Source organism: Triticum aestivum, chromosome 3D (genome assembly GCF_018294505.1).
Source record: "Triticum aestivum cultivar Chinese Spring chromosome 3D, IWGSC CS RefSeq v2.1, whole genome shotgun sequence".
Taxonomy (NCBI): domain Eukaryota; kingdom Viridiplantae; phylum Streptophyta; class Magnoliopsida; order Poales; family Poaceae; genus Triticum; species Triticum aestivum.
In genome coordinates, this window is record NC_057802.1 from 61,801,869 (window position 1) to 61,827,123 (window position 25,255).

The window sequence follows — 25,255 nt, forward strand, 5'->3', positions numbered from 1 at the left end:
AACAGTTCAGTAAAATTATGTAAGTGTATGTTGACATCCTCTCATGTACTGCTTTCACGTTAGTCTTGTTGAACCATCGTGACTAAGTGGGGCTTAATTTCATATTATTCGGCAACAACATCACGTAGTGCAAATGTTGCATGCATAAAGTTCTCATTTGGACCAGCAAATTCTTCAAGTTTTTGTGTCATGACAATTTTTGATTTTTTTTCCGACACAACACAACTAGAAAAACAAAGAAAAGCCAAGAATAAAAACTCAAATAAAAACTTTAACAATAACTCTACTTCAATGACTAGTGACACAACGCCTCCCCGGCAATGGTGCCAACAAAGGTGATTGATGCTCTCTGCGATTCGGTTTGGATAGCAGAAGGTTCTCGTGCCTTTTCCGCAAGGAGTGACCCTGGGTTATCAAACCCGTAAGGGAATATGCACTACAACAAAGAGGTCTGACAAGTTATTACTAACGAATTAATTTTTGTGAACATTTCTAAAAAAATCCTAAATTTCATGAACTTTTCCCCCTCAAATACATGATTTTTTTCCTTCAAATCTGTGAACTTTTTCAAATCCTTTTTTTAGAAAAGGAGGAAGACCCCCGGCCTCTGCATCTGAACGATGCATACAGCCGTTTTATTAATTATTAACACAAGACTTTACAAAGTCATACAACAGTAAGATTAAAGTCACCGTCTAAACAACCTGTCTCTACTCCTATCCAGTTAAGGAAGGGGCGCTGATAGTCTGGGCCTAATACCAAACAGACCTCGCAGCCAAACCTAACATCTAAGACCAGAGGTCCCAACCAGGACGCCTGCCGGATATGGGCACCCACCAGTTCGGCGTGCTCCTCAACCAGGACGCCTGCCGGGTATGAGACCGCCGCAGCCACCTGTCACCAATCCATCTTCAGAGCTGTACTGCTGCATCTACCTTGCCCGGTCTAGCCGCCGCCGACGCCACCACGACGCCAGACAGCGTCACCCTCTTGCGTGAGTCCATCTCCACGCATCGGGCGCCGAGTCTCCACTGCGCCACGCCGCCGAGATCCGCCGTCATCAATGGGCAGGATAAATCACCACTCCCCCTCTTGTCCCCTCCAACCAGCACTTGCTCCAAAACAATGCCCCCAGGAGGGAGAACGACACCGAAGGCGCCGTCATCGTCCGATCCGGTAGACCCAGATCTAGGGTTTCCCTCGGAACTTTCCGATCAGGTTGACATGACCTACAACGACGATGCCTCAAGAAGGGAACGACATCCGAGACGCCGCCATCGTCCGCCAAGACCGCAGTCAGGCGCGATTTTCACCGGAAGCCACATCGTCCCGATCTCGCGACTAGCTAGAACCGAGTGGAACCTCGCCATGAAGACATATGGTGCCGTCGAAAAGCCGGTTGAGGACCTCCGGCCGCCCCACCCCGGCCCCATCACGCGCCGCCGGTCGGCCATAGCCGAACCACGACGGATCTGGCCGGGACGCCAGATCCACGGCCACTGCCGCCGCCCATCGCATAGCGGAGAATCCCACCGGAGGACCTCTCCAGCCCTGGGTTCGTCGGCTGCCACCGTGGCTGCCGCGTGAAGACCCCACACGAGGCGCCCCAGCCGCCTGATGGGAGATCCGTCGCTTCCCTCCTGCCCTAGCCCTTTAGGCGTCGGGCGCCGCCACCACCGCGGCCAGTGCCGGCGGCAGCGATCTGCCTCGCGGGAAGGCTGATGGCGCGAGGAATTAGGTCCCCCTGGCGTCATCCTGGGTGGCGGCGCGAGGGCAAATCCGTGGAACATGTAAATTTTGTTTTCCAAATTCACGATCTTTTTTAAGTACATAAGCCTTTTAAATTCATGAACACATGAACTTTTTTCAAATTCATGGAATACACGAACTTTTTCTGAAAGATCAACTGCCAAGTCGACAGTCAATGGACTTTTGGAATTTACGATTTTTAAATCATTTATAAAAAAATCTATGGTCAACCCTCAACTGATCAACCAGTCAACCGGTTAATCGAGCGAGCGAGGCGTAGTGGCGACCGTTGCTGGGCCGGCCCACAGCGACGTGGCTTTGAAATTGGTTTCAGGTTTAATTCGAGTCGGTTTACAAGTCGATGTCGATCTCGATTGTTCGCCGCTTCCTATCCTTTTCTTCCCTCGCTATATGTAAGATCCGTCTGTATAAATATAGAGATGAGTACGTGTTCGTCGACTAATCTCGGTATAGAAACACATCGGGCTAACGATCGATGGAGCAGAGCCGCCGCCGTCGTCGAGCTCCACGTCAACCAGCTATGGACCAGGCGCCAACTCCTTCAACTGCTTCCAGCATCCGTGCCCCCAATCCAAGGTACTCCCTCCTTGCCAAATTACATCACGTTTTACTTTCAACTTTTTATACCAAGGTTGAGAGAAGTTGTTTTTCTTCGTGCATTGGCTCATGGATCCGCTCGTTATAGACGTTTCTACGTGTATCGGCTTGTCTTCTCTCTAATTTCTAATAGGTACTACTGTATAAAAAAACGAAAAGTATAACGCCCACACGTGTGGACGTTTGCATCTCGCCCACACGCGTGGATTCGCGTCCGTTTGTTAGCGCACGAATCTTGGCATGTTTCTAGTGCCATGTAGGACTGTGCTGGTGTGTGGGCAGTCACCTGGTCGCCCACACGGCCGTTTCACCACACGGGAGGGGCTGGTGTGTGGGCGTTCAGCAGTTCGCCCACACACCACTTTCCACTCACGCACAAGGGCTGGTGTGTGGGCATTTGCCATCTCGCCCACACGCCCGTCTCATCTTCCACACCCAAGTTGCCACTTGCCATGTGTTTTGCAGTGTACATGGCAACTGCCATAGTGTGCTTTATAAGCAGGTGGCAACTCTTTCTTTTTTTTACCCGAACATGTCAGTTGCCATGTATTTTTGCAGGGTACACGGCAACTGCCTTAGTGTGCTTGTAAGCAGATGGCAACTCTTTCTTTTTTACCCGAACATGTTGTTTTGCCATGTCTTTTTGTAGCACTACACGGCAACTGCCTAGTGTTAGTAGGTGGCAACTCCTAAGGTTTTCAAATCATGGCAACTGTAGTAAACCAGACCATACATGGCAACTGCCTAATGGTAAACCAGACCATACATGGCAACAGCCGCAGTTGCCCAAAAATGGCATCTGAAACTTTTGACATTAGATGGCAACTGCAGTTGAGTAACCATGGCAACTGTAGTTGTCCGACATGGCAACCGTAGTTTAGCGACATGGCAACTGCAGTTAAACGAACATGACGAGGGTCTGGACCATGGCAACTGCGGGCGCGCGGTGACTGTCAAGCGGGCCGTGCGGGACCACGAGGTACGAGACCTGACGTACGGGGCGTGTGGGCGTTATCTATTTCGCCCACACGCACGTGTGTGAGAGGGACCGGGAGGGAAAAAAGAGGTGTGTGGGCATTACTTGTTTTGCCCACACGTAGGTGTGTGGGCTGTTCCTCTTATACGCCACACACAAATGTGTGGGCAGACTTCCTAACCCCCACACGTGTGGCACTTATCGGCGTCCTAAAAAAATACTCCATTCGTCTTTAAATACAAGGTCACTTTATATTTGTGGTGTGCTACGTCGTCGTCCATCTTCACGTCACCACAGGGTAGCGGCGTCCATGGCTATCGCCTCCTCGAGCACTCAGCTGCATGCAACCACTGATGCGGCTAAGTAACATTTCCTGCAACACTATCTTTGTTTGCATAAATTTTCTGCAACATGAACTTTGTCGCAAAAATAAAACTACAGATGTTCTGGAAAAATTTCTGCAACACAACCAATGTTACAAATGTTTCTACAACAATCTCTCTTGCAAAGAGTTCTACATCAATACTTTTGTTGCAAGCTTGTCCCCCCGATCTCTCCTCCACTGATCCAGGCCGGGACAAGGTACATGAGTCGGGCTTCGGTGCCCCCAAGCTCTTCAAGCTTGTCCTCCTCTCGACGCCCTTCATCGATGTTGCGAGCTCCCCACCCACGACCAATGTTGAGAGCTCCGCGAGCTCTTCGGTGCCTTTTGCAGCAAGGATCCTGTTGCAGTGAAGGTTTGTAACAAGGGTCTTGTTGCAAGCATGACCGCGAGGCGGACATCCTTTTGCAATAAGGGTCCTGTTGCAATTGCAACACAAGTCTTTTTGCAATGCGATGACACAACGGTGAGCCGGAAATGCTTTTGCAATAAGGGGTCATGTTGCAGTTGCAACAATGCAACACAGATCTTGTTTCAGAGGAAAAAGTGGTTCAGAGAAGGCTCTATTCGTTCTATACTGTTGTGTGAGCCCCTTGTCCCTTTTACGAGCAGCTAAGTATTGCCATTAAAAAGAGAATCTTTTGATCATAAGGGCAATACAACACCAGCTTAGAGATGATTTTCTTTTGATTAGCTAGGTTGCACGTGTGTGTGGAGGGTTAAAGAAAAAAAAGTTAGGTTACACATGTGTGCGGGGGGTTAAAGAAAAGGTTTTGACCAGTACCCATATATGGTGGTCTCTTTCTCATATACTCCAATATGCGGGGACTATGTATTACATCAGTGGGTTAAAAATACATACCAATCGTAGTTCCTATAATTATGGGATGGTGATAGCCTACCAACTGTATAGCAATAAGATCTTAGCAAACCTAACTTCAGATCTTTCAAACTTTGCAGGTCACCCGCAGCGACGAGAGGACGTATTCGCCAGAGCCTTCTCTATTCAGATCGCCCCAGGTGATCCAGGAGAGCTACTTCAGATAAGCTACCGTAAGTATTGTCTAAAAAAAGCTACCATAAGTGTGACTCTAGCTGCGGTTTTCTCTGTTTCCATTATGGTTACCACAAATGTGCCTATTACCGGTCAGTAAAATATTAGCTATTTAATATTTACACTAGCCTTCCGTCCTTGTGGACAAACTGGAATGCCATGGTCATTATTGGCTATTGCAGCACCTCCCATCATTTCTAATCAGTGATGAATGAGCATATTGCCGTGCTTGTTTTGGTTAGGGTTGAGGAGCATGCGGATGAGGTAAGTAGCAGGGAGTTTGAAGCCCTCACACTTGATCAATCACGCCCTACGCCTGAGTCAACTCATAGGTATGACTAATTTATGTTGGTAGTTCTCTTAATTTGAATGATGGGTGCTTGCTCCCACAGATTTATGTGCAAGTGTAATCTACACAACTTGATGCGCTTCCAAGGTTTAGAAAAATCTATCTTGGAACTATTGAGTAATTTTTATTACTAACACACGCATAAGTTTTGCAAATTGTCTACATCTACATTGACATGTGTGGAGCTCCTTAGAACCATGGCTTAATATATCGATTTTTTTTAAATCTCCAGGTTTATCTTGTTTCTTGTTACCACTTACAAGTTATAAATTTGCAAATGTAGCATACGCCACGTATAAATTAATCAAGTGTGATACATGAATGGAATAATGGAGAAATTAGCAACCGACCAATATGTAATTAGTGTGTTGTGAGCATGTGGCGCCACAATATATAGGTGTTATGAACTGACATTTAATTTCTAGATAATATTTTGAGGGGATTTGCATCAACTGCTATTACATTTAGCAAATTAAGTTTATAAAACCATAAAGCACAAAATAATGGTCTAGGTTGTAACTCGTAACACCATCCGCACATGAGTGACCATGAGGGCTGCTGCTGTTCCTTTAGGGTAACCAAGGTATTTTTCTTTTCTTTAGAGAGATGAATTCACCCATTCAATACTTGCAGGCAAGCTGGAAATGCAACCCATGTTCGGCAAAGTGTTCTATATTCAGGCCGCCTCAGGCGGTCCCGTGGCAGACGAGAACAAGAACCATCACCGGATGAGCTACTGTAAATTTTCTTAGTTATTTATGATATTCTCTGTGTGCCTTTTTTACACAAGAATTTGATAAAGGATCTGTTTTAGCTATTATCTACACTCTCATAGAATAAATAGTTTTTTATTTCTAGTTTCTTTTAAAGAAGCTAGCAATTCTTTCCCTTACTTCCATAGTCACTGGCCAACATGTTTTCATCAGGGTTGAGAAGAATGCTAGCAAGGTGAGTGGCGGTGAGGGACCTATAATTACAGATCTACCTGAATTAACTCAAAGGTACGATGTTGTTGTTTAGTTATTAACTTATTATTAATTTGGATTTGGTTAGTTGAAATGGGAGGTGCTTATTATGACCTGCATGCGTTCTACATAAAATTCAAATATGTTTGATTCATCAAGTTGATAAAACTTGTTATAGAAGATTATTTATGTCAAATATCTGTTTTGGCTATTATTTGCCCTACAGTTCTTATTGAAGAAATAATATTGTATGGAATGCTAGTTTATTTATAGATGCTAGTAATTATTCTCACACTTCTATAATCACCAACCAACATGTTTTGGTCAGGGTTGAGAAGAATGCTGGCAAGGTGAGCGACATTGAGGGTCCTGCAGTTAAAGCTCCGTCGTAAGTGTGCCTCTAATAAATACAACATATTATTTTGCAACGTTACTACATTTGTCTCTGCAGAGCTCCTTAAAATGAAAAACGAGAATGCATGGTTATTATTGCAATACCTCCATCATGTTTGATTATCTGTCTGCTCAGGGTTAAGGAGGATGCCAGTGAGGTTCGCAATAGGGAGTTTAAAGCACCGACACTTGGTCAGTCACTTGACTCACTTCCTACATGTAACCCAACTCAAAGGTATTGCATTGCCCTCTTTTTTGCGCAGCTCGAACCATGGGTTAATAGTTATTGATTGATTTTTATGACTTACAGGTTTATCGTATTATTTGTTACTCCCTCCATCCCAAATGTAAGACGTTTGCATTTTGGGACAGAGGGAGTACCATTTACTGTTTAGAAGCCTCAAAGCAATAAAAATGGACCTATAACATTCTTTCATGAGTTTTGATATAATTCAAATATGCTTAATTCGTCATCAGCTTCACAAAAAAATGTTGAAGAAGATTATTTATGTCAAGTAAATGATAGCTTTGAAATAACCACTGGTTGTGTGGACATTTTGTTGCTCTAGGTCCAAGGAATGGTGTGATTATTATGCTGCCGACGACAGTGAGACTCGCTCTGAAATTTTTGAGGAGATGCTCAAAGATGTATCAGAACCTTGGTATGTATGATGATTTTGCTTTTGTTCATCTCGTGTTATATTTGTTTTATAGTTTGTAAGTCTTAAATGCATTGTTGTAGCAAGACGCCTCAGAGTACCACAACTTTACTTGTTTATATGTACATGGATCAAGTAAGGAAACAACAACAAAACAACATGTCATTAGTGCAGTGTGGCGTATAGACATAGATGCACGACGAGATAACTACTGCATTGAAGATAGCCAGACATGGCTGCGGGAGGCTGTACAAACATATACTAGCTAAGAGAATATGTGGCGGGAATATATTTGTTCTTTCTTGCTTGATTCAAACATAGATCAGGGAATCACACCTGAGAGGCTGAGACCGTGGAACCATCCCAAGCACAGAGCCACCTACACATTCTCCTCACTCACCCAATCTCTCTCCGTTGCCATCCTCCACCACCCTCCATGCTCTACTATATCTCTTCCGTTCCTACCATATCAGCTCAGTCACAACCAAGCGCTATGGCTCATGGATGTCTGGAGGTTCCCGTGTCACCGTCCCTGGCACCTGCTTCCTGCACATCTTGGAGCTTCCGTTTATTTTGATGGAGGATGGGGAGGTGTGAGATTGAGATTTTATTTTTGACAACCAAGCTAGTCTTGCTTGATTATGAAAAATCTATATCGCTGTTACAGGTTATGCCCTTCCCCTTCCTAAAATGATGGCATGTGATGTTTCTCTCAAAGTGTAACTGGGTCTGGGAGAGAGAATTTGACAACCTAGTTTCTCTCACCCGCATAACTTGTTACTGTCCATTCCTAAGATACAAATAGTGCTAGATTCCTAGGAGTGTTCGTTAGTTCTTGTTGAATTATAAAAATGTTTATACAATTTTGTTTGTAAAACTCAGTGACTATTACTCCCTCCATTCCATAATTCTTGTCGTGGTTTTAGTTGAAGAATTATGGAACCGAGGGAGTACTACATATTCTAGTAACTATCACTACATATTCCGGATAACTTGATATTTTGTTGGTAACCGTGTATTGGATATATAACCCGGTAACTGTTACTAGACCAGTTGTTGGTTACTAATCATGTGTTAGATGTATAACCAGTAATTGTTACTCCCTCTATTCTAAAACACTTGGAAGTTTTAGGTTTGTCCTAAGTCTTATCTTTAAGTTTGACCAAGTTTTATAGAAAAATATACCAAGATATACAACACCAAATTAGCTTCATTATAGCATATGTTTCCATATTATATATACTTGACGTTGTTGACATTAGCAATCTTTTCTATAAAGTTGGTCAAACTTACATAAGTTTGACTTAGTACAAACCTAGACAAGTAGAGTATTTTGAAATGGAGGGAGTACTAGACAACCTCGTTACTGTTACTAGACAACCTGAAGTGTGCATACGATCAGGACTCATGATCAATATATTGACCATTTAATGGCATAATTAATTAAACTTTACTCGTGCATGCACGTGCACTTTAGAGAATAGTGTATATGTATATGGAGTTCAATGCTATTTAACAAATTTTCAATATTCATGGCATTACGTTTGCTGTATATTGCTTCTTAGGCTCATGTGTGTGGTATTATTCTGCATTTTGTTGATCCTTTGTTTTTTTCTTCTGATTCAGGACACAAACATGTCGTGATATACATAAGTACTTGGAAGAACATACATACACTTGTATGGTGGAGGCTGTGATTGCCGCTAAACATGGCTTTAGCAACCCGACCCAGCATAAACTAGATGCTCAAGCATTTTTGGCATCAGAAGGGGCATTTGAATCTCCTGAAGTCCCTGAGTCCCTTGCCTCTCCAAGAGAGAATATAGCGCAGTATGTTATGATATGATTTTCGTATAAAATTTTGAAGCATGCAACAATTTTAATGTATTGTTACAGGGGTGAAGTGTCTACCGAAGAAATCATTGGTAATGGTAAAAAGTGGATGGGTGAGGAAGTCATGTTGGCTTTTGAGAAGTACAAGGAAGGAAAGAGCCAATTCAAAGTACGTGCGGTTTCCTGCTATTTTGTCCTTTTAACCGAAAGCAAGTTTGTTTATAAGCTGTTTTTCAGGACGTGGTGGATTATGGCCTAGATGAGCTTCAACATCAGTGCTTCAGCATGGAGAGCGATGACCATACCTTCCATCACTTCAACTTCACCGTTAAGATGAAGAAGTCAGACGGCGATTGGTCGTCCACGCCCTATTTTGCTGAAGTGAAAGAGATCTATGGAAGAAAATATTATTCCTGCTACGAACTAAGTTCGTATGATGATGGTATGTGCCCTTGCTGTCTTCTCTTTCATCTAATTAAATATGAATCTTGTTTAGTTTGCTTGCTGCAAAATTACGATTTTGATCTTTGTTTAGGTCACTGCAACGCGTGCAAAAATTAAGGAATGCATGCACTGAAGCACCCTATTTGTGTAATGGGGTATGCCGGTGGTCATGCTGACATGGAGTTCTCCTTCATTTATCTTAGCGATGACGAATAATCTGATCTCGAGTAGTAACGGTGTTGGCTTCAATAGCGGGGAGAAGTATGTGGCTTGTTTATGGTTATTTACATCTTCTGATCTGCATGTAGTCGAGTAGTGCAGTTGTGAATTATGCTGATATTGGACCTGTACGAAAAGTTCTAAGAAGTGAATTTTTGCATTGATGGCCATGCTTTTCAATGTTTCTATAAAGCATACTATATTTTTCTTGGAGTAAATTGTCAAACACCACCAGAATTGTGGTCCCACTTTAAAAAAACCACCATGCTACATGTTTTTGTTGAAAATATCACCGACACCGTTTCGTCGTTGGTTGTGTACCAAAAAAATGGAACAAGAAGGGTAGGTGGCTAAACCTTCCGCGGGTTACCAATGTAGAATAGCTATTTGGTCATCCATTTCAGTCCGTATCTAACCCACGTTGAAATATTCAAAACATCTTATACTTGTAAACCGAGGTAGTAGAATACACTGGAATTAGTTACAGATATTTTTGAAACATTTAGAGTATCTCGAGATTTTTTAGAAACTCTTAAAGTATTTTAAAACAAATGGAGCAGCTTTGACGCTTCTGCTTATTAGAGTGATGAAAAATAAAGGGAGATTTGATTTTTTGCCACAAGTTACTTTGCTCTTTGACATTTTGCCACTAGTTACATAGTAATTGATAATTTGCCACAACTTATTTGGCGCTTTGATTTTTTGCCCTCTGTCAGTTGGGCCCCACATAAAATTACCAGAATACCCCAGCCCCACACATTGACCACGAACGGGAGAGGCTCATCCCCTTCTGCTCACACGGGTCGCTCGTTCTCATCCCCTCGTCCCCGGGCTCATACGGTGGCGCCGGAGCAACAGCAGCACGAGGCGCCGGCGGGGAGCAGTAGCTCGGTGCCCCGTGCACATCCTTCATCCCGGCCTTCTCGGGTGGGTGGAGCAGCTCGACGCGCCGGTCCATGGAGGCTCCTCCAGGGCGGGCGACGGGCGCGGTCCAGGCGGCGCCGGCTCGAGGTGGTGGCGGTGCGGCCAGCCTCGGTGCGGAGGTAGGGCTCGTAGGGCGCAGAAGGAAGCGGCCGGACGTGGCACAAGGCGACGGCATGGGCCAGATGTGTGGGCTGCGGCATGGGCCAGATGTGTGGCCGGCGGCCATGGCCGCGCGACGGTGCTGGGCATACTTCGGGCGCGGGCGTGGCCGGCCTCGGCGCGGAGTCGTCGGGCGCGGAAGGAGGCGGCCGGAGGTGGCACATGACGGCGGCGTGGGTCAGCAGTGTGGCCGGCGGCCATGGCCGCGCGTTGATGCTGGGCGTGCTTCGGGCGCAGGCGCAGCTGACCGAGGAGGCGTAACGGCGATGGGTGCTCGCCGGTGGCGGCGCGGCGCCCTGCCAGGTCAGGCCGGTGGCACGCGCGCGGGCTGGTTCCCGTGGCGGAGTGTGAGAGAACTGAGGAAGAGGCTGGGCTATGTCAGAGTCAAACACTCACAAGGGTATAGTTGTCCTCTGTTTTGTGCACTTATTTTGTCTATCATTTGCAAAGATTATTTTTGTGTTAAAAAGTGGTAAAAGATCAAAGTCTAAACTAAGTTGTGGCAAAAAATCAATTACTATGTAACTAGTGGCAAATTGTCAAAGAGCAAAGTAACTTGTGGCATAAAATCAAATCCCCATAAAAATCTTCGTATTCACTCACCACACCAGTCTCTGGCTCTCAGCATCCACATGTCGGACGTCGTCGATCCCCTCGACTCCCTCCCCTCGGCGATCGTCGCCGATGTCCTCGGCCGCGTCGCGGACGCCGGGGACATTGCGGCTTCCCGCCTCGCCTCGCGCGCGCTCCTCGCCGCCTCCTACCACTGCCCCCGCGTCCGCCTCAGCGCGGCCGCCCGCGCGCGCCGCCTCCGCGGGCGCGGGGGTGGGGACGGCGCGACCGCCTTCCGCTTGGCCGCCGCGAACGTCGCCTCGCTGCTCGGGACGCACCTTCGCTCCCTCGCGCTCGACGCGTCCCAAGGGCATGGTTGCCCCGATCAAGCGATTTGGGCGAAGCACGCGGAGTTCGACGAGGCCAACGATCTGCACCTCACCAGCGGCGAGTCCGTGGCGGCGTGGGCGGCCACTGCCGCTGGCCCCGCCCTCCGGGAGGTGGACATCGCCGACTTCTGGCCGCAGTCGTGCTGGCGGAAGGCGGAGGCGCTCCCCGTCATCTCCCGTTTATGTCAGTCTCTCCCTCTTGTCTCAAAATTAGGAGTACATTTCGGTTGCAATTGGAATTTGTGCTAAATTTACTGTTTTGTATGTTGAATGATATGCCGGGTTGCTCTAAAAACTGTTTTCTTAGATATAAGAAAGTTGAGTGAGAAGTGAGAACATGTTGAAGAATTGATTTGCTTGATTAGTAAACTCTGTTTCTGGCTCAAGTGTGGAAATAATGCGGCCACTGGAAACGGGAGAATTTCAGGCTTGTATAGTGCATACAAGCACGGAGCAGAAAAACTAATCAAATGGTTTAGAAATAAGGAGAATTGTTAAGCCTGTTCATCATTGATTTGAGTCTTGTGTGCTGTTAGTTTTCAGTTAAGTATGTTGCTTGATTTTAACGTGACACTGAAGTAATAGATAACATTGCCAGGAATTTATATGTTGAATGATACGGCGAGTTGCTCTAAAAACTGTTTTCTTAGATATAAGAAAGTTGAGTGAGAAGTGAGAACATGTTGAAGAATTGATTTGCTTGATTAGTAAACTCTGTTTCTGGCTAAGTGTGTAGTTATTTGTGTTGTGCAGAAATAATGCTGCCACTGGGAACAGGAGAATTTTAGGCTTGTATATTGCGTATAATCACGGAGCTGAAATACTAATCAAATGGTTTAGAAGTAAGGAGATTTGATGGAATCACCTCTCTTTTGCAATATGCAGGCGACCAGTTTATGTTAAGCCTGTTGATCATTGATTTGAGTCTTGCAGGCTGTTAGTTTTCAGTCAAGGACATTGCTTGATTTTGATGTGACACTGAAGTAGTAGATAACATTGCCAGGAATTTAGCTTATTCACATCCATTCCCAGTTTTAACCAGAAAGTAGAACTTGTTTGGTTCGTAGCTGTATGGGAATTCCACTAACTAAGCAAATATTGCTTGTTTCAGTATCTAGTAAATGACAATGTAATCAGATATATATGCCATTCGCACATTCAAGGCCACACCCGCCATATGCACGGTCTTATAATCTGTTTCATTCTACAAATTTAACTGGTTAACTTGACACCGCATGAATCTCAGACTAAATTTTGGCCATGCAGGTCATAATCTTTCAACACTGAGGCTGAGAAAGGCATGGCTATCTGTTGATGGGCTCAGGGTAATGCCAAATCTGACTCATCTGGCACTTGAGTCCATTAGATTAGATGACGAGAACCTCAGCACATTGAATGAGTGCTTCCCTTGCCTTCATACTCTCAATCTTATTGGAGTTGGGGGGCTCAAGCACCCCAAGATTCACCTTCCTCAGCTGAAGAATTGCCACTGGGAGGTATCAGATGTTCCACGGTCCTTAGCTATCCATGCCCCTAACTTGGTTTATCTTGAGTTGAAGTGCGTACGGCCAGAAATCCTCATTCTAGATACTCCATCCGTGTCCACTCTGAAACTCACCATAGATAAACTTGGTCCTACTGTCCAAGTTGATGGCCTTGTGAATCTGAAAAACCTTCGGATAGAGTCATCGGATCTAAATTCCCTCTTGAGACTGTTTTCAGAGAGTCGAGATGTCAGGACACTAGATCTCGAGCTGCCTGCTTCTGCAGGCCGCAATGAGCTTTACGAAGCGGTGGAGCCTGAGCTGTTTTCAAGTGCCACCGAAGTGAAGCTGTCGCCAAGGTTTTCATATGAACTGATGAGGCGCATTGTGTTCTCCATGACCAGTTATGACTGCCGAAGCTGTCTGAGGAAGCTTCTGGTTCATATGCCACCATCCATCCTTACTACCTGCCCATTCATACCCTTGGTTAACAACTGCGCGCCGTCGTGCGAGGTGACTGTTCTTTTCCATGCTGATTCCAGTGATGCCACTCGCCAAGCTGCAGCATCCTCTTGGCCGCTGCGTTTTCCAGACATCACTTGGCAATGGGGTACTTGGCAGTAATCCTATATAGATACTAAGTTTGAAGATGATCAAGAGTCACAGAACTAGAAGTACCTGTGACACTTTTTGTTAACGGAACAGCGTCTTGAACAGTGTGTGAAACTGGGTTTGGTCATGGCACATTTGTTGATGGCCTCAAAATGCCTAATGTGTGCTTATGTATGTTATGGTAGAAACCATGGATATGCTTGTGTATAGGGCCTGTTTCGGCACCACTGTGTACAGATGTTCCAAGATAAGAAACTAGTAGTATATATAGTTTCTGCGTGCTAGCTTATGGAACAGAAACAAAAATGATCAGTAATCATGCTGTGTTACAAACTAAAACCATACATATTTGCACTTTGTCCCTAAATCAGCTGCTAAGCTGATGGGAGGTTAAGGTACGCTACTACTGTTACTTCCAAAATTCCATTGTAGTGGTGGAGGCACCCGTTGTGACTTATCATTTGGTGCACCTCTTAACGATTCTTTGGATCGTTCAACACGATATCAAAAAGGTCTCAGTCAAACTCATCAAAACACTAAATTCCTGATATCAAGCAATATTGCTGAAGATGCTTGCCTGATGCTGGTTCTTTTCTAAATTGTTTTGTAGGCAAGTGTAACCCATGTATGCAAAGGATATATTTGGTCCATGTGCCATGTAGCCCTACCAAATGAAATGTGGGCTAGAATTGATTTGTCTTTTTTCTTATCAAGCAATCCTTCATCCTCCAATTGACCAACTATTTGGTGAGAATATGTGAGAGGGCTGAGTACAAAGGGCAGCCCAGTGCACTTTGGGTCTTCTGTACGCAGTTTTTCTCTACATTTCTACAAGAGGTTGTTTTCAGGACTTGAACCCGTGATCACAGGACAATAGCCTTGTCGCTGTGCCAAGGCTCGTGAGAGGGATGCGTAATAAATACAAAAACTGCTAAATGGAGTTCAGGCTCAATTTTGAACAATTCAAAATTCATACTTTTATGTTTCAAAAATACTGGAAAAAAATACATATACCCAAATGTGTAATGTACATGTGTATACAATTTCATGATGAAATATGTTGAAATGAAAGCTACACAAAAATAATACAACAAATATGTGGCTTTTTAGCACAAACATAATAAATATATAGCACATACACTGTTCACTCTAAATAATACTTCCTCCGTTCCTAAATATAAGTCTTTATAGAGATTCCACTAGATGGACTACATACGAAGCAAAATGAATGAATCTAAACTTAAAATGCATCTATATACATCTGTATATGGTTCATAGTGAAATCTCTACAAAGACTTACATTTAGGAACGGAGGGAGTATGTGGCTTTTTAGCACATGCACCGTTCACTCTCTTGCGGAGTTTGCAATTCAAGGTATCTCATAGTGAAAGTTTACACACATATACTCCCTCCGTTTCAAAATAGATGACTCAGTGAAAGTTTACACACATATACTCCCTCCGTTCCAAAATAGATGACCCAACTTTGTACTAGCTTTAGTACAAAGCTAGTACAAAGTTGGGTCATTACATCCTTATATACGTGTATAATTATTATCAGAATTTTTGAAACCTAAAATTTTGAATCTTTATTAAAAAAATGTTTAAGGTGATGTAAAATGCATTTTTTGTGGTGTAAACCTATTTCACCACAGTTTTTATAACAGTCTACGAAAAGACCAAAAAATAAATAAATGATAGACAACCATTTTTCTTCTAGGCTGGTTTGGGTGGGACTGGACGCCTGGCATCCCACGTGGGCTTTAGGTGAAGGTGCGCGCCGGGACTTCTAGTCATTGCAGTATCCTGTATCCTTTCTTCCCCAATCCCACACTCCCACTCAACAGCAGCCGGTTTCATCTCTCCAACGGCGACGAATGCCGGCGACCCTAGCTTGTCTCCTCTTCGTCTTCGTCGGCGCTAGGGGCGTTCGGATCTTCGCGCCCGTCGACCTTGTGAGGAGCCTAGGCGTCGTCGCTCGGTCTCCGGGTTTTCCCCCACCGTCGAGTCTTCTCGGGCTGCTAGGTTTCCGTCCATCTGGTGCTTCGATTTCGGAAACCTCCTTCAACTCCCCCCCTTCCCCCGACGGTGAGTTGGTAAACGCATTCACCGATCCACAGTCTCGACCACTTCCTGTTGTATTTTGACTGCGAGTCAAATGCCTCCATATGCTATTTATAGGGGAGTAACAAATTTTTGCAATAATGCAATTTTACTGCTAGCTCAGGGGACATTTCTTCGTGACAAGGAACCTCAAGAGACTGTTGTTCGTTTAAGCAAATGGAACCCCGTTAGCATCTCAGTAGCAATAGCTTTCTTACCATCCATTTTTGGGATTACGCAGGAATTTTGGTTGCTCGTTTAAGAAACTTGTGTTTGTTCTCCAATTGCCCGGCTACCGCTCTGAAGCAATTTAAGCAACTATGCACTTACCCCAGGTTACATTGTGTAGTATCTTCGTCATTTTGCAGCACAATTCTTGATCTTCATGCATCAGTTGAGTAATTTGTGTGTCACCCATTACTTGCATGCTTATCCTTGCCTATGACCGATAAATGTGATTGCACTTCTATGTAATGATTTTGTTATAATTATTTTAAAAATTAAATTTTGTAGGCTGTAAGTATTTCGATATCTGCCACGTATCAACTGATTGTATATTTGTGACTCAAACTGACAGGATAGAGAGACCCCAAAACATGCATGCCGAGTTTTAGCTGTAAAGTTATCTGTGCTTGCTATGCTAATCTAAAAAAAATGTGGTTAAAAGGGGAAGTTCCCTCCCTTAACTCTACGTTATTTAGGTAGAAATGAGACCTCTCTGCGGATCGAACGTGGGTAGGAGAGCTATCGGGTTCACTTTTTTTTGTCTGATTGCTAATGCTAATCTAGGTTTACAATCTTCGTTTTACCTTCTTTCACATCTTCTTGCTTCACTTTTGTTATCGTCTGATTTTTTTTTCTGTATTTATTTGTGTGCATCATTTAGTTCCGAAATATATGATTTACTCCATATCGTGAAGATGCCGTCAGAGACAACTGAAGTTGATGCCGCGGTGCGGAGTTCTGTTGAATGTGCAGTTGGAAAGGTTATCTCGGCCGCAAAGTCCATGGGGCCAAATTCGTCAAGCCCCCAAGCTGAAACCTCCAACTCTTCTACTCATGTTAGTCTTATATTCAGAACATTTTCACTGGCCATCTTTTAATGCTTGTAGTCCCAAGTTTTTGTCAATCAGTTATGTAGGATTCATGAGTTCAAATTTTTTGTTATACATATTTCTTACAGTTCTTTTTCTTATTTAATCAGGTGCATTCTATTATCAATTCGATTGTCGAAAAACATCGTGCTATCTGGGCCGAAGAGTTTGAAATAATTCAACAGAAACGTTTCTCCTTGATGGCAGCCGACATTTCTGACGCTATTTCATCACTCGTGTGCAACTGCCAGACTGATGTGGATGCTTCTTCCCGTCAAGTTCGAGACCAGCCACATCCTGTTGGTACAACTGAATATCAAGTTCCACGTCCTGATCAAGCTCCTGTCGATCTGGTCCGAGATCAGCAGAATCCTCCTGTTGCATCTGAAGGTCAGGTTCCAGAGGTTGTTCTAAATTCAATGGATGCTAAAGAAAGTCAAGCCAGAGTGTCGGATGATAATGTACATGTCTGTCCTGTTCTAAATTCAAAGGATGCCCAGGACACTCAAGTGAACGAGAATGTTGGCACCGAGGGTCTAGTCTCGGGTGATATCGCACTTGTCTCTCCTGATCCTATTGAAGATCAATCTCCCAACTTTTCAAGAGGCATACGTGCTACTATCAGCGATGATCCTTCTCACTCGGAGAATGTTGCCGCTCCAACAACACCTACTGATGCTAATCCCATTGGTGGATCATCTGTAACACGAACCGTTGATAGAAACTCAAAACGGAAACATGATGAAACGGGAAACGGAAATGATGGGAAATGGAAAAGAAAAAAGAAAAGAAGCTGTTCAGCAATCCCACTTTGCAAACCTTCATCTGATCCCACCCTATCCGATACCTTCATGGCTCACATGTCAGAGGCTGGCGACCCGTTCGAATTTCTCCCGCTATCAATCCTCGCCGACATCCTCGGCCGCGTCGCTCATACCAGAGACATCGCATCGTGCCGCCTTGCCTCGCGCGAGCTCCTCGCCGTGGCTTACCAGTGCCCCCGCATCCGCCTCGACGCCTCCGGCCGCGCACCCGGTCTTCGGAAGGGTGGGGGAGGGGTCGAGGGCACCGCCTTCCACACACTCGCTGGAAACCTCGCGTCACGCCTCGGGTCGCACCTCCGCTCCCTTGTGATCATTGCGTCCGAAGGGCAGGGTTGCCCCGATGAAGCGACGTGGGTGGAGGACGGGGAGTTCGACGAGGCTGATGATCTGCATGTTACCAGTGGAAACTCCGTGCGGGCGTGGGCTACAACAGCCGCAGGACCTGCCCTCCAGGAGGTGGAGATCGCTGACTTCTGGCCACAGTCATGCTGGCGGAAGGCGGAGGCGCTCCCTGTCATTTCGCACTTCTGTCAGTCTCTCTCTGCCAATATTTATGTTCTCTGCATTGAAAAGTTGTTTCATTTCAAGGAATGTATTATCCTGCTAGAGTTAGCTTGTCACGTCGGAACAAGTTTTTTAGCTGAAGTTATGCTCCTTATTCACAAAGTTTACTGTTTCTTGGTTGAATTATAATCTGTAATGCTCTAAAAAGATTGTCTTTTAACCTGTGCAGTTCTAGAAACTTACCCGTTTGCTCATTTATCAATTTTGGGCTCTAGAAATAATAATTCCATTAGGGGGCTTGGTTTTTCCTAAAACTCTATTGCTCATTGGTATGAAGTTCTGGGTCTCTTAGATGTCAGTTGTAGATTTTACATTTTTTAGAGGATCATGTTGATTTTGCTCTGTCTAAAGCTTGAAACCGATATTTAGGTAGATTACAGTGGCTTAAGATTTGGCTTACTCTCGTCCTGGCAGAACCGCAGCAACACAATTTTAATTAGAGAGAACTTTCCAACCATTTTATTATCTTTGAATGAAGATACACAAGTAGAACATTTTGGGGTCATAGATGAAAACATTTTTGGGTCATAGCGCTGCAATGTGGAATCTCACCAAGTAGTGCTATTATCAGTTTATCACCATATTCATATATATATATATAAATAATTTGTGTAGTTAAGGCTGCATCTGTCACACTGAGTTTATGATGGTCTATTTGGTACCAGATATTTACCCAGTTAATTAAACCCTGCTTGTAATGATCTGAGATTAAATTTTGTGTATGCAGGTCATAATCTGCTCAAACTGGCGCTGAAAAATGCATGGCTGTCTGTTGATGGGCTCGAGATAATGCCTAATCTGACCCATCTGACTCTTGAATTCATTAGACTCGATGACGAGGACCTGAGCAAGCTGAATGAATGCTTCCCTTGCCTTCAGATTCTCAATCTTATCGGAGTCGGGGGTCTCGAAAACCCCAAGATTCACCTCTCTCAAGTAAAGACTTTCCGCTGGGAGGTATCAAATGCTCCGTGGTCCTTAGCTATCCATGCGCCGAACTTGGTTCATCTCGAGTTGAAGTGTGTTGAACCAGAGATCCTCATTTTAGACACTCCTTCCGTGTCTACTCTGAAGCTGACCATTGATGAACTCGGTCCAACTGTCCAAGTTGACGGCCTAGCGAGTTTGAAAAATCTTCGAATCGAGTCCTCGGATCTGAAGTCCCTCCTGCAGCTGTTTGCAAGTGATCGGGAGATCAGGACATTAGATCTTGAGCTACCAGTTTCTGTGAACTGCGTAGACCTTTACCATGAGGTGAAGCCAGACTACCTTGTCCAATTGTTCTCCAGAATCACTGAAGTGAAGCTGTCACCAAGGTTTTCATGTGTACTGATGAGCCTCCTATGCCTCTGTATGAAACATGCGTCTGCAGGCCGTTTGGAGAAACTTCTGGTCCATCTACCAGCATCGCACATCACTGCTTGTCCGTTCGTGCCGTTGCTTAGTGTGAGCGCGCCGTCGTGCGAGGTGACTGTTCTTTTCCATGCTGATACCAGCGATGCTGTTCGTCAAGCTGCTGCATCAGTCTGGCCATCATCCATTCGGGGACTCCCAAGGTTTCCGGAGATCACATGGCGATGGGGTACTTGGCAGTAACCCTTGCATCCATACTTCATTCGAAGGCTATCATGAATCGCAGAGCTAGCAGTGCCTGCGACACTTTTGTCGACGCATCACCGTCTTCGACAGTTTCTGAAGCCTGTTGGTTTGGTCATGGCACATTTGCTGATCGCCGGATGTGTGCCTACTATGTGCCGTAGCCCTGTGGAAAAATGTTCCAACATGAAGAACAATGTATGGTTGTCTTGCTAGATTATGTACTTGTATGATGCATATGACCTGCTAAATACTTTCTGAAAGTCCTTTTGCTTTGTCCTAACAAAACAGTACATGCCTGCACTTTGAATTCCCTGTCAACAATGTACTACACTGCATCTCTGAATCCTTCTTACCCCGCTGGTTCCCTACTCATCTACTGTTCCCTTCACAACACCTATGGTTTTTGAAAGATCAGCTCTGTGTTCTCTTCCCGCCATTTCTAGTGTAGCTCTCGCCACCTCTTAGAGGCACCAGCTGCTGCACTGGCAGCAGGTCGGACAGGAGCAGGAGCAGGAGCAGCACCGCCACCGCCATTGGCAGCAGCAGGAGGGCCATGAGCAGGCGAACCAGCAGCAGCCGCAGCACTCCCCGCACCAGCACCACCCGGCCTTCTGCGGCCGCCGCTCCTCCTCCGTCGTCATCTCCTCGAACTGCGACCTGCGGTTCGAGGGCCGCGGCGGCGACTGCTCGTGCTCCTTCTGCAGCTGCTGGTAGCCGCCCATGCTCTCCTTCGTCCCCGTCGACGGCTCCGCCAGTCTGCGGATGTAACGGTATCGATCAAGCACGGTCGGTCATGGCAGAGAGAAAATCGTGCGTGCGGCGGGGCGTACGTACATCGGGAAGGCGAAGGAGAAGTTGCTGGAGCTGCCGATGGAGCCGCTCTCGTGCCGCCGGATCGCTCTCCCCTCGCTCGCGTCCGACATCGCGCTGCCCGGCACCTCCTCGAGCGGCGGCAGCTTCCCGTCCGTGAACCCGCCGCCGCCGGCCGCCATGGCCTCGTCGTAGAAGTAGTCGAAGTGGGACCTGTTGGGGGCGTACAGGTCGTCGGAGATGCTCATGCTGGCGCCGTGGATGCTGAAGAGCGACTCGTTGGACGCGATGCTCCAGTCCGCCTGCGCCCCCGGCTTGGGCTGGAAGATGGACGCCGGGATCCTGTCCGGGTTGAAGCCCTCGACCGCCGGCTTGGCCATCGTCTGGGCCTCCGGCGCCGCCGACACCGTGCCTCCGCCGGTCGACCGCTCCGAAAATGACGCCCAGTCCTCGGGCAACTTCGCCGGCGCGGCCGGACCGGCGTCGGCATGGTCGTCGTCGCCGTCCGCCGCCGCCACGACCAACGGGGTGCGCATCTCGGACGCGTCGACCTGGAAAACGCACCCGCTCGAGGACGCCCTCGACGAAGAAGAAGACGCCGATGATGTCCGCCGGTCGGGCTTGACCGCGGCCTCCTCGTCCGGCGCCACGTCCAACGGCCGCATCTCCGCATAAGGCTCGGGCAGCTCCGGTGCCGACGGCTTCCCCGGAGAGGCCGGCGAGCCGGGCGACTGGGGCTCCATGAGCACGTCCTGCCGAGCCATGCATGACGATTATGCGAATTGAGTTCTCTGCCTAAGATCAATCAAACAAAAAAGAAAGGAAATTGCAACAAAAAAATCCAAGACCTGGAGATTAAGCGGAGCCCCAATTCGAGATGGAGGTAGTCGGATGCAGCCGTTGCGGCAAAAGAGAGGGCACTGCCGCCCTCCCCAATTCGAGATGCTGCCTCATCTATTTTTGGTTGACTCGCTGATACACTGCAACAGGAGGCGCTAGGAGGCCGGGAAGCCACCCAATTGGGAGCACGAAACCACACCAAATCAAGGCATGCGTGCATGCCGAAGTGCAGAGTACTCCCTCCGTCTAGCGTCTAGGTGTGTAAATCATCTTAGGTTGCGCATAGGGCTGCAAGAAAACTCGAGGCTCGTGAGCCGCTCGAGATCGACTCGTATTTTAGCTTGACTCGAGATCGAGTCAAAAAGAAATGAGCTGAGTATGAACACTTTATGTAGCTCGATTAAGAAACGAGCCGATCTTGAGCCAACATTGGCTCGCTCAATTTTAGCTCGATAGCTCGATATCATATAAGTATATTAAATAACCTTCATATCTATTGCCAAGAATTAGGATCATTCATTTCTGTATATGCTCTGTACGATTTTTAGCTTCACTTTACCTACTAGCAAACATGGAAATTAAGCATGGAGAAAATTTATTCTCATCACGTGGGCAACCGTGTGTTCAATATTTTGTCATTTTGGTCAATGTTTGAGAGCTGGCGCACCTTCATCGCCTTCTATCCATGATTTCTTGTTATTAAATACTAGTCTTCACTTGAGAAAGAATAAGTCGAATTTATAGAGATTTTTTTATTGTGTTGTGGTCTATCTTGCTTTAAAATTTTCCTTAAAATAATTTTAAAAATCATCTTATTTAGTTCGAAATTAGCTCGAGATCGACTCGAGATCGTTACAAGCTGAGCACGAGCTACTTTCTGCAGCTCGACCTTGAGCTTCGCACATTTTAAGCTCGCTCGAATTTTAGTATGAGTTGAGCTGAGCCTAGGCCAACTCGCTCGAACTCGACTCGTTTGCAGCCCTATTGCGCACCGCGACCAAGGTGGAGGGGAAAACGAAAGAACTTAATGTTTTTTTGCTAATTAATAATACTGCATGTCATGTTTGGTAGTCTCAAGTCATTTAAAGCATGCATGGCCCACATCTCTTATTGGTTGATATGTCACAAAACAAGAAACGAGATGAGAGTGCCGTACCTAAATGTTTTGGGATTATTTGGTTTTCGTAAGATGACTTACATACTTAGAAGGAGGGAGTACCAGTGATCCAGAGCACGGCTGCAATGCTCGGATGCTAAAGCGTGTTTTGCTAGCACGACCGTTTTTTGGGGGGTGACTATGGCTCAACCGATTTAGAAATAATTATCACGTTTGCTAAATCAAATCACGTCTAGGCGTGAAATAAGTATGTCAGAGGATTTACCACTGGAGCTCCCAAAGCCGCCCCCAAACACCTCGGGTGGACTGCCCAGGCACGAAATTGCCAGCCAACCAGGTCAGACCTCGCAAATCCGATACAAACACACGAACTAAGCGACAACCCTGTACCCGGCCCATATAAAACAAATAGAGGGACACTAGGCACGCTTGCCACTTAGTATTGACAGTTAGGGCCCACACGATAAACGGTGTAAACTAGCGCGGGCGCCTCCTTCGTTCGTCGGTAAGGACGCATTCATAGTGAAGGGGAACGTAGTAATTTCAAAAAAATTTCTACGCATACGCAAGATCATGGTGATGCATAGCAACGAGAGGGGAGAGTGTTGTCCACGTACCCTCGTAGACCGAAAGCGGAAGCGTTATCACAACGCGGTTGATGTAGTCGTACGTCTTCACGATCCGACCGATCAAGTACCGAACGCACGGCACCTCCGAGTTCAGCACACGTTCAGCTCGATGACGTCCCTCGAACTCCGATCCAGCCGAGTGTTGAGGGAGAGTTTCGTCAGCACGACGGCGTGGTGACGATGATGATATTCTACCGACGCAGGGCTTCGCCTAAGCTCCGCAACGATATTATCGAGGTGTAATATGGTGGAGGGGGGCACCGCACACGGCTAAAATATCGTATATCAATTGTGTGTCTAGAGGTGCCCCCCTGCCCCGTATATAAAGGAGCAAGGGGGGAGGCCGGCTGCCCTTGGGGGGCGCCAAGGAGAGGGGGGAGTCCTCCTCCTAGTAGGAGTAGGACTCCCCTTTCCTAGTCCAACTAGGAAGAGAGAGGGGGAAGGAAAGAGAGGGAGAGGGAGAGGGAAAGAGGGGCCACGCCCCCTCCCCTAGTCCAATTCGGACTCCTCATGGGAGGGGGCGCGCCACCTCCTGGCTGCTGCCCTCTCTCTCCCCTCAGGCCCACTAAGGCCCAATACTTCCCCGGGGGTTCCGGTAACCCCTCCGGCACTCCGGTTTTATCCGAAACTTCTCCGGAACACTTCCGGTGTCCGAATATAGTCGTCCAATATATCAATCTTTATGTCTCGACCATTTCGAGACTCCTCGTCATGTCCGTGATCACATCCGGGACTCCGAACAACCTTCGGTACATCAAAACATATAAACTCATAATATAACTGTCATCGTAACGTTAAGCGTGCGGACCCTACGGGTTCGAGAACTATGTAGACATGACCGAGACACCTCTCCGGTCAATAACCAATAGCGGGACCTGGATGCCCATATTGGCTCCCACATATTCTACGAAGATCTTTATCGGTCAGACCGCATAACAACATACGTTGTTCCCTTTGTCATCGGTACGTTACTTGCCCGAGATTCGATCGTCGGTATCTCGATACCTAGTTCAATCTCGTTACTGGCAAGTCTCTTTACTCGTTCCGTAATACATCATCCCGCAACTAACTCATTAGTCACAATGCTTTCAAGGCTTATAGTGATGTGCATTACCGAGTGGGCCCAGAGATACCTCTCCGACAATCGGAGTGACAAATCCTAATCTCGAAATACGCCAACCCAACAAGTACCTTTGGAGACACCTGTAGAGCACCTTTATAATCACCCATTTACGTTGTGACGTTTGGTAGCACACAAAGTGTTCCTCCGGTAAACGGGAGTTGCATAATCTCATAGTCATAGGAACATGTATAAGTCATGAAGAAAGCAATAGCAACATACTAAATGATCGGGTGCTAAGCTAACGGAATGGGTCAAGTCAATCACGTCATTCTCCTAATGAGGTGATCCCGTTAATCAAATGACAACTCATGTCTATGGCTAGGAAACATAACCATCTTTGATTAACGAGCTAGTCAAGTAGAGGCATACTAGTGATACACTGTTTGTCTATGTATTCACACATGTATTATGTTTCCCGGTTAATACAATTCTAGCATGAATAATAAACATTTATCATGATATAAGGAAATAAATAATACTTTATTATTGCCTCTAGGGCATATTTCCTTCACATAGTGCCTATCAAGTAGGACTATTTAAGCTGGACAGTGGCAGACCAACCCTAGCCCAATCCCATTTCTTCCTCTTCTCACCTCCGTCGCCCGCCACTTCCAATTCATCCGTTGCTAGCCACCTACGCAATGCTTACTATGGAGAGGCACATGCAGCTGCTGGAGGAGATCCGGACCAGGCGCCAGGCTCGGTTCGCAACCGTCTTGCTTCCGGATTCTCCGCAACCTGTCCAAGGATGTCCAAGAAAACACCATCTTCAACGTAGGGTGTGTGGGTAGG

The 25,255-nt window shown here is 46.2% G+C and overlaps 4 protein-coding genes and 1 long non-coding RNA gene across 7 annotated transcripts; 4 read left to right on the forward strand and 1 right to left on the reverse strand.

Annotated features, from left to right (window-relative positions):
- The first annotated feature begins 2,149 nt into the window (after nt 1-2,149).
- On the forward strand, nt 2,150-6,723 carry LOC123074122 (uncharacterized). Its single transcript, XR_006435867.1, has 7 exons — nt 2,150-2,346; nt 4,686-4,778; nt 5,022-5,111; nt 5,762-5,866; nt 6,055-6,129; nt 6,422-6,481; nt 6,623-6,723. It is a non-coding gene; the product is annotated as an uncharacterized lncRNA (long non-coding RNA).
- Nucleotides 6,724-7,040: 317 nt separating this feature from the next.
- On the forward strand, nt 7,041-9,996 carry LOC123074123 (uncharacterized). The gene is made up of 5 exons (XM_044497054.1): nt 7,041-7,148; nt 8,772-8,975; nt 9,042-9,147; nt 9,216-9,420; nt 9,514-9,996. Exons 1-5 carry the CDS (start codon nt 7,123-7,125, stop codon nt 9,537-9,539), a joined length of 567 nt encoding a protein of 188 aa, XP_044352989.1. The 5' UTR covers nt 7,041-7,122; the 3' UTR covers nt 9,540-9,996.
- Nucleotides 9,997-11,243: 1,247 nt separating this feature from the next.
- Nucleotides 11,244-15,107, forward strand: LOC123077424 (F-box/LRR-repeat protein At4g29420). Of its 2 annotated transcripts, none has more exons than XM_044499703.1 (2): nt 11,244-11,849; nt 14,372-15,107. In XM_044499703.1, exons 1-2 carry the CDS (start codon nt 11,357-11,359, stop codon nt 14,434-14,436), a joined length of 558 nt encoding a protein of 185 aa, XP_044355638.1. In that variant the 5' UTR covers nt 11,244-11,356; the 3' UTR covers nt 14,437-15,107. The 2 variants fall into 2 exon arrangements, with proteins under 2 accessions (XP_044355638.1, XP_044355637.1); XM_044499702.1 differs by lacking the exon at nt 14,372-15,107 and adding an exon at nt 12,932-13,935 and having other exon boundaries at nt 11,309-11,849.
- Nucleotides 15,108-15,558: 451 nt separating this feature from the next.
- On the forward strand, nt 15,559-20,251 carry LOC123077423 (F-box/LRR-repeat protein At4g29420). 2 transcript variants are annotated; one of them, XM_044499699.1, is made up of 4 exons: nt 15,559-15,848; nt 16,750-16,924; nt 17,068-18,310; nt 19,073-20,251. In XM_044499699.1, the coding sequence occupies exons 2-4, from the start codon at nt 16,784-16,786 to the stop codon at nt 19,939-19,941; spliced, it is 2,253 nt and encodes a 750-aa protein (XP_044355634.1). In that variant the 5' UTR covers nt 15,559-15,848; nt 16,750-16,783; the 3' UTR covers nt 19,942-20,251. The 2 variants fall into 2 exon arrangements, with proteins under 2 accessions (XP_044355634.1, XP_044355635.1); XM_044499700.1 differs by having other exon boundaries at nt 15,571-15,848; nt 16,784-16,924.
- A 136-nt stretch (nt 20,252-20,387) lies between these two features.
- On the reverse strand, nt 20,388-21,685 carry LOC123077425 (uncharacterized). Its single transcript, XM_044499704.1, has 3 exons — nt 21,603-21,685; nt 20,779-21,506; nt 20,388-20,700 (listed from the first exon to the last, which is right to left on the reverse strand). The coding sequence occupies exons 2-3, from the start codon at nt 21,495-21,497 to the stop codon at nt 20,406-20,408; spliced, it is 1,014 nt and encodes a 337-aa protein (XP_044355639.1). The 5' UTR covers nt 21,498-21,506; nt 21,603-21,685; the 3' UTR covers nt 20,388-20,405.
- Between the last annotated feature and the right edge of the window lie 3,570 nt (nt 21,686-25,255).